This window comes from Naegleria gruberi, assembly GCF_000004985.1.
Source record: "Naegleria gruberi genomic scaffold NAEGRscaffold_28, whole genome shotgun sequence".
Lineage (NCBI taxonomy): Eukaryota > Heterolobosea > Eutetramitea > Acrasida > Naegleriidae > Naegleria > Naegleria gruberi.
Genome location: NW_003163299.1, coordinates 379,623 through 388,747, shown reverse-complemented (window position 1 = coordinate 388,747; position 9,125 = coordinate 379,623). Strand labels below are relative to the sequence as shown.

Here is a 9,125-nt window from a genome sequence, read left to right as displayed (position 1 = left end):
ATAAATTAAGGGGTCAATTAAAATGAACCTCAAGGTGATAATAATATTACTACTACTACTAATAATGGAAATACAATTACTAATAATGGAAATATTCATAATGAAATACCACTTTCACATCAAAATTTACTCTTAAAAGGATCTATATTAAAAAGTACACAATTTGTCTATGGAACTGTAATCTATACAGGATCTGATACTAAAATTATGAAAAATATGCAAAAAGGAAAAGTTAAATTTAGTTTTGTAAATGCCATGTTAAATTATGCAGTTGGTATTTTATTTACAATTCAAATTGCATGTTGTTTATTATTTGCTGGATTGGGGGGATACTATGAATTCACACAAGCTAAAACAAAGGCAACATATACTGGTCAACCAACTCCAATTGGAATTTCAGATACTGGTTTTGTAATTTCATCATTTTTAACTTATTTCATTTTATTAAGTTTAATGATTCCTGTTTCTTTATTTGTTTCATTGGAATTTGTAAAAATGATTCAAGCTTGGTTTATTACAATGGATAATAAGATGGCAATTTATGAACAAGATCCTCATGATTCAGATAAGAAAATATTTTTAAATTCACTTTCCATTTCGAGTGATTTAAATGCTGACTTATCACAAGTTGATATCATTTTTAGTGACAAGACTGGAACATTGACTGAAAATTCAATGGTATTTAAAAAGTGTTGTATTTCATATGATTATATTCATGATGATTTTACTTGTAAAGGTCAATTAGGATCAATTTTAGATAAATTGAGAGATTACCATACTAAGAAAAAACATACTGCTCATGAATTAACTCAAAATGAATTGGATTCAATCATTTCAGAAAGAAAATTATCATTTACCAATGAGATGGAATTCTTTCAAGCATTTAATACTTTGTTATTACTTTCACTATGTCATAATGTTTCAGTTAGAGAGAAAATTGTTAAAAATAGAAAGAAATCTAAAAAGGAAAATCAAACAGAACAATTGAAAACTATTTTTGAAGGTGAAAGTATTGATGAAGTTGCACTAGTTTTGGGTGCACAAAATAATGGATTCCTAGTCAAGTGTTATTCTGAAAAAAAGACAATTTTGGAAATATTTGGAAAGGAGTATCATTTTGAAAGACTTGCCGAAATTCCATTTACAGCAGATAGAAAGAGAATGTCAACTATATTTTTATTTCCTAATGAATTTTTAAATGATTATCCCATTTATAGAAAAATGGCAAACTTTGCAATTCCAAATATGGAAACTAATAATGGAATTTATGTTTGTTTTACAAAAGGAGCAGATAGTTTTCTATTTCCATTCATTAAATCTACTGAAAATGAAAAGGATAGAAAACAATTAGAACAACATATTTTAAATTTTGCCATTGATGGATTAAGAACTTTATTATTAGCATTTAAATTTATTGAACCAATTGAATTTAATACTTGGTTGACTAAATATAATTCATCTAAATCAATCATGTCTTCAAGGAGGAGAAAACAAGCCATTGAAGAATGTGAATTTGAATTGGAAAGTAATTTAAATATTGTTGGTGCAACTGGAATTGAAGATTGTTTACAACCAAATGTTCCAGAAACTATTAAATTTTTACTTGATGCAGGTTTACAATTATGGTTATTAACAGGTGATAAAAGAGAAACTGCTATTAATATTGCACAAATGTCAAATTTCCTATCAAAGGAATCAAAAATTTATTCATTGAATGGTGAAGATGGAACAATTCATGACGAAGTGTCATGTTCTAAATATATATCACATTACATTCAAGAAATTGTAAATTTGACAATTGACAGTTCTAAAATTGATATTGCCTTAATATTAGATGGACATTCATTCACTTTCTGTATGGAAAATGAAAAGACATCAAATTTATTTATTGAACTTGTCAAGAAATGTCAAACTGTCATTTGTTGTCGTGCCACACCAAAACAAAAATCACAACTTGTTGATTTGGCAAAAAAGAAATTAGGTAAAAATGGTTTAGCAATTGGAGATGGTGCTAATGATGTTCCAATGATTCAAAAAGCTAAAATAGGTGTTGGTATTATGGGTAAAGAAGGTTCACAAGCTAAATTAGCATCTGATTATGCAATTCCTAAATTTTACATGTTAAAAAGATTACTAGTGACACATGGCAGGTATTCCTATAAGAGATCAGCTCAATTTATTCAATATTCATTTTATAAGAATATTGTAATATCATTTGTTCAGATATTTTATGCTTTTTATACAATGAGTTCTGGTCAAACTATTGCTGATTCATATGTTTTAACTTTTTATAATTTAGTTTTCACTTTATTGAATCCTTTCGTATTTGGTTTATTCGAAAAGGATGTTAATGAAGATTTATTGGAAGATCCAGAGATTGGTCCAAAGTTATATGCTCAATTGAGAACTGATTACATTTTTAATTGGTTTACTTTTATCAAGTGGATTTTAGGTGGAATTATTCATGCTACTATAATATTCTATTTTGCTATTTATGGAAATAATTCAAGTTCACTTTTAACAGATGGTAGAGATGATGGACTTTGGTCATTATCTACCTTAATTTGTTCAAGTGTTTTTATTGTTGTTAATTTGAAATGTTATTTTGAAATGGAAAATATTACAATTATTCATCACTTATGTATGATTTTATCATTTATAACTTATTATGGTTTTCAATTTGCCTATGCTGGTATTGAATTCATTTCAACAAGTGCTAATTTTACATACTATGTTTGGTATGTTGTCGTTCAATCACCAAAGTTTTGGATTGTTCACTTGTTGTGTGTTGTTACTCCATTGGCATTTGATTTTATTTTCTATGGTATTAAATATTGGATATTCCCAGATTATTATCAACAATTGAAAATGAGTGAAAAATATCAAAAGAACACCACTTCATACAGCAGTCCAAGTAATAGTGGAAATAGTATTGATGACTCTGAAACTGTTATCAGTAGAATTCCATCAGAAAAGTCAATGCTAATGGAAATTTAATAAATTGTTAACTTTGAAAAATAGAAAGTTATCAATTAGAAAGAAATGAATGACTGTTGATCATCTTTTCATATTATAGATCTTACATTGAACAGGCCAAACAAGTATTATTCAAACAATTGTTAAATAAAATTACAAAATTATTTAATTTACTCTTCATCTTCAGAGTCTTCTTCTTGCATTGTCAAAGGAATTGGTAATTTTCTATCGTACACACCACAATCTCTCAAAGATTGAGCAAACTTTTCAACTGTAACTCTTCTTTGTGATTCATCAGCATCAGCTTCATCCATATCAGTTCTTGTGTGAGCCATTTCAGTTACTAAGAGTAGCTTTTTAACTGGAATTTGATTTGGAATCAATCCCATAATATTCTTCATAGTTTCTCTATCTTGATCAGAATCCAAATTGAAACATCCAGAAGAGAGACAAATATTTGAAATGTCTTGTCTTGATGAAAGACTTGGTACATCAACTGTAACGTTAAACATTCTGGTAATTTCCAAACTATCAAGAATATCAGCCATACTTGTTGTACCAACAACGAGTAACTTTCTACCTGCTGGTGGTGGTTTCTTAATCAAAACAAGTAAAGCTTGAAGAATTAAATTGGAGAATCTTGGACCAATATGAACCAATTGAATCAAACGTTCAATACTGTCAACCACAATGATACTCAATGGTGATTTGTAAGCATCGTGGAAAATCTTGTTAATTTGTGTACAAATTGTTTGTTCAGAATAACCAACCATCTTATCTGCAGAAATAATTTTAACATAAGGGAAACCACTTTCAACAGCCAAGTGAGAAGCAATTGTAGTTTTACCTGTACCAGTAGTACCACTAAGTAAAATACTCAACAAATTAGTTCTACTACTTGTTTCAACTTGTCTGATAAAAGATTTGCAAGTATTCATCAACTTTTGGAATGGCTCACCATAATTAATCAATCCTTGATTCAAGTAAGCTTCCAATTCATCAGTAGAAACACCAAATGCTGGTTTAACTTCAGTAAGAGCCATTTCAAAGTCAGCTCCTGTAACCTTAATATTCTTTTCATCGAATTTCTTCTTATTTTGTAAATCAATTTGTCTATTCAAAGCAAATGAAGCAGCTGATTTAACTAAACCTTCAATTTCAGCGCCTGAAAAGTTCTTTGTAGTTTTAGCCAAATATTCAAAGTTAATATCATCAGCCAAATATTGATTCTTTGACATTTCACGAGTGTGAATCTTCAAGATTTGTAAACGACCATTCTCATCTGGTAAACCAATTTCCATTTGAACTTCAAATCTACCTGGACGTAAAAGAGCTTCATCAATCATGTCCAATCTGTTGGTCATACCAATAATCAAAATATTGTTAAGTGAGTTGACACCATCAATCTTACTCAACAATTGGTTAACAATAGAATCTTGAACACCGGTACCATCTCTAACAGTACCACGTTGTTTACAAATAGCATCCAATTCGTCGAAAATAATCAAGTGAAGTTGACTGTCATCTCCCTTTTCTTGGAATTCAGCTTCAGCATCAGCAAATAACTTTCTAATATTTTCTTCTGATTGACCAACGTACTTATTCAAAACTTCTGGACCGTTAATAACTTTTGGTTCCTTACAATTCAAAATTTTACCAATTTGTCTGGCAACAAGTGTTTTACCTGTACCAGGAGGTCCAAAAAGAATAATACCCTTAACGTGTTTAACACCAAGTTTTGCAATAACTTCAGCTGGATAAATACGAGAAGCAAAAGCTCTTCTGAAAACATTATTCAATTGCTTATCCAAACCACCAATACCTAATTTTTCAAATGTAACTTGAGTATTGAAAATATCAGTTGTACCAGCTGATTCAGATGGTAAATTTGTAAGTTTTACAGTTGATGTCTTTGGTTTAACAACACGAATACTGGTATTCTTTGTTAAAATACCCATAGTAGCAACTTCTTTAAGTTCTCCTGAATTTGTTTGCAATGTTTTAGTATCAAAAACTTCCATTTCCTTCAATGTAACAAGAATCATATTTCCTTCAAAATCAATGACAAACTTTTGTCTATCAATAAAGATGTGTCTATTATAATTTTCCTTGAACGATTGAATTAATCTCTTTCCGTCAACTTCATTATCTGTAACAGTATTTGGACTAATAAAATCAATTTCTATTGTATAAAATTATCGTCATTAGAGTAATAAATATTAATTATTAAAAGATAATTTAAAATTGTGATGATCAAATAATTCATCATCAAAATGATCGGTTTAAAATTTTCAATAAATCAATTAATATATCAAATAATAAATCACATATACTTACCGAAAAGTACAAAGGAAAGTTCAAAGTTATGTTTTGGTACATGGAAAACCTCACATTCAGCATCGGCATTGTTTGGTAAGTGAGCACTTTGTCTTTGAATTTTGTTCAAAGCAATAGATCCAAATTCAATACTAGGATGTGATTGAGCAATAAGAACAATATCCTTCACTCTAATATAAATTGGAAATTCAGGAAATTCCTTTTCATTGACATAGGCATAATTAGTAGCAACCAAATTCTTACCAGGAGTATTGGTTACTTTAAGTCTTTTAACGCCAGCTGGTTCGCCAATCATTTTGTTGATTATTATTATCCTAGTTTTTGTCGGGTGATGAGGTTGAGAATCTACTAAACTACAACAGTCTGGTTGATAGTGTGTAGATAATTTTTTCTTGTTGGTTTTTTAAATATCAAAGGCTTGGTGATATCAATGTTCAGCATCATCACCCACTGAGAGTCTATTATTACTAATTGCCAACGTGACTATTCGTTACAAAAGATGATGCAACAATTTACCGTTAACTAATCTAAAAAAAGTAATAACCACACTTGATAGCACAATTCTTCTGATCGTAACTTCAATACTCCTCTTTCAACCAAGTTGTTGCTTTCTTCCAACAAATAAAAGAACTCTTAGCACAAGTTTTCTCTTCTACATCTGATAAAAAATTCCAATTCTCTTTGGAAAAAAATGCCAGAATACAATATTAGAGGTGAGTTTTATTCACCCCATCATGATGATTTTTAAATTCATAAATATTGATAATTGTGATGATGATCGGACCATACTATAATATTATTATTGCATCAATTGATAATATCAAAATAATAGGAGTTCCTGTACATTTTCCGTATCAAGCCTATCCTTGTCAGGAAATGTATATGGAAAAAGTTATTCAATGTCTACAGGAATCAATGCAAGAAAGAAAAGATAATCCGACAGTTATTTGTGTAAGTTTTTTAAAATTAATAATTTATTGATTCCATTTCTGCATTAGTCTAGAAATGCTTTATTAGAATCACCAACTGGTACTGGTAAAACAAGTATGTTAAATGATAATTTAATATTGTTATAATAATAATTTATTGATAGTGTGTTTATTATGTTCTTCATACGCATGGTTATTGGATTATAAAAAGAGTATGTTTTAATTGCAATTAAAATTTATTGGAATTATTTGTGACATTTTACAGAAATGAATGGACAACATGTTGGACCAATTCCAAAAATTATTTTTACATCTAGAACTCACTCTCAATTGACTCACGCTATCAAGGAACTTAAAAAATCAGCATATACTCCAGAAATTGTTGTTATGGGATCTAGAGAACAATCATGTATCAATCCAGATGTTATATCTTTAAAAGGATTTCAACAAATTTCAAAATGTACATCACTTGTAAGATCTGGAGGTTGTAAATATTATACAAATTTCACAAGCTTGAAAAAATCTGGAGAATTATTCACACATGAAAAGGAAGATGAAATTGAGGATATTGAGGATTTATTGGAAAAGGGATTGAAAAGATGTTTTTGCCCTTTCTTTTATTCTAGAGAAAAACAAAAAGTTGCTGAAATTATATTCATGCCATACAATTATTTAATTGATCCATTATTGAGAAAGAAAGTCAATGTTGATATTTCAAATTCCATTATAATTTTTGACGAAGCTCACAATGTACAAAAACTATGTGCTGAAGCAAGTTCATTCGATTTTTCTACAATTAATATAAGCAAGGCCATTGCAGAAATTGAAAAATGTAGAGCTGAAATGGATAAACTTACAATAGATCCATCCGATATTCAGAAATCAACAGAATTGAGATCTGATTGTTTTGACGTTTCATCTGCTCTTTTAGATTTGGATATACATATAGATGAAATGGAAATACCAGAAGAAGGAAGTACATCAACTGGTGATTCTATTTATGAAGTTTTCTCATATGCCTCCATTCATCCATCGACTTGGGAAACATTTAATGAAAAAATTAGAAGTATCATCACATTTTTACAAAATAAGAAACAATCATGCTCTGGACTGGAACGTGTTAAAGAAGCTGTTGAAAGAGTATTCAATGAGGCAAATTGTGAAGAAGTATTTAAAAACTTTTACAAAGTGTATATTTACTACTCAAAGAAACAACCAGGAGTTATGAATACCAATCTATCTTCAGAACATTTGCAATTCTATACTGATGCTTTGGCTACTAGAGATAAGAAGAAAGATTTTAGAAAATCAAAAACTCTTTCCTTTTGGTGTTTCAATCCTGGTCTTTCAATGCAAAATTTAGCAAAGGAAGGTCCACTTTCTTTCATATTAACATCTGGTACTCTCTCGCCAATGGAATCCTTTGCTTATGAACTTGGTTTGAGTTTTCCTATCAGATTGGAAAATCCACACGTTGTAAATAGAGAACAAATTTGTGTAATGGCTGCTCAGTGTGGCCCTGGTGGAACCAAACTCAATTCAAGTTTTACAAATAGAGCTTCTGAACCATATCTTAGAGAAGTAGGAACAACACTTTTAAATCTTTCAAAAGTAGTACCTGATGGTTTATTGGTTTTCTTCCCCTCATATACGCTGATGGATCAATGTATTGAAATTTGGAAGAAATCTAATGGAGGAGCTAAATCAACATGGGACAGTGTAACTCAAAATAAGACGATAATTACTGAACCGAAAGAGTCTTCCAAACTAAATCAAGTTATTCGAGAATATGAGGATAGTATTAAAAATAGGAAAGGAAACACAACAGGTGCATGTTTCTTTGCTGTTTGTAGAGGTAGAGTGAGTGAAGGTTTAGATTTTATCAATAGAAATGGTCGTTGTTGTATGATTGTTGGATTACCATTTCCTCCACTTTTTGATTTGAAAGTAAAATTAAAGAGAGATTATCTTGATGAAACAGCTAAAAGGATTACAACAGAAAATCCAAACGCTAAACCAATAACTGGTAGTCAGTGGTATACTCAAGAGTCTTCTAGAGCTGTCAACCAAGCCATTGGTAGAATTATCAGACACAGATATGATTATGGAGCTGTTGTTCTATGTGATGAAAGATATGCAACCCAAAATCAAAGACAGCAGCTTTCCAGATGGTTACAACCTCATCTTAAAGTAGCTGGGCAATTCTCAGAAGTTAATAATGCTCTCTCTTTATTTTATAAGAATGCATTCCAAAAATTTGGTATTGAAAGTGAAAAAGTCAAACCTCCACCTCCTCCACCAATTAAGAAAATACCTAGATTTAATCTGGATCTAAATCAGCTCTATATTTCTCAAGCCCCAATGCAATATAGAAATATTTATCATGAGGATATTGAGGAATATAGAAATGAAATGGTAAGCGAGAATGACACTAAGATGAAAGAAGTTGATGTACAAGCACAGCCACCAAATTCTACCTCACTACAACATTACAAAAAACCTGTTGAATCGAGTGAACCAAGAAGATATATTTCAAAACAAGTAGTTTATGATAAGGGTTCAAATTCATCTTCAACTGCTTCCTCATCTAGTAACTTTGGTAGCAGTGCTATCAATGATAATTCAACACCAAAACGAAATGTTGTGCTGAATACCTATATTAATCCTCAATCGATTGAAAATAAGAATTTGGTGAATACTCCTCCAGCTAGAGTTGAAACAGAAACTCCTCCACCATCTGCAAGTAGGAAACAATCTGCTGAATATCTTGAATTGGTGAAGAAAATGTTACCTTCCGAAAAATATCAAGAATTTAAAAAGCTGTTAATTGAATTTAAAAAGCAAAATACCTCTAAAGATTCAACAAGTACTAATTCATTCAGT

General features: G+C 30.2%; 3 protein-coding genes across 3 annotated transcripts in view; 2 read left to right on the top strand and 1 right to left on the bottom strand.

Moving 5' to 3' along the window:
• The window catches only part of NAEGRDRAFT_68473 (uncharacterized protein), a gene marked incomplete at both ends in the record, with an annotated part of 3,810 nt that extends 813 nt beyond the window's left edge, over positions 1 to 2,997 (top strand). The window contains one exon of the mRNA XM_002676445.1: positions 140 to 2,997. Coding sequence (XP_002676491.1) covers positions 140 to 2,997 — 2,858 coding nt within the window. The remainder of the gene's footprint in view (positions 1 to 139) is intronic.
• A 149-nt stretch (positions 2,998 to 3,146) lies between these two features.
• Positions 3,147 to 5,608, bottom strand: NAEGRDRAFT_34168 (uncharacterized protein; the record flags this gene model as incomplete). The annotated part of the gene is made up of 2 exons (XM_002676364.1): positions 3,147 to 5,158; positions 5,314 to 5,608. The coding sequence occupies 2 exons, from the start codon at positions 5,606 to 5,608 to the stop codon at positions 3,147 to 3,149; spliced, it is 2,307 nt and encodes a 768-aa protein (XP_002676410.1).
• Positions 5,609 to 6,509: 901 nt separating this feature from the next.
• NAEGRDRAFT_34204 (uncharacterized protein) lies at positions 6,510 to 8,501 on the top strand (the record flags this gene model as incomplete). The annotated part of the gene is made up of 2 exons (XM_002676444.1): positions 6,510 to 7,463; positions 7,536 to 8,501. Coding segments are annotated over 2 exons (1,920 nt in total), but the record flags the coding sequence as incomplete, so codon positions are not given.
• Positions 8,502 to 9,125: the final 624 nt, after the last annotated feature.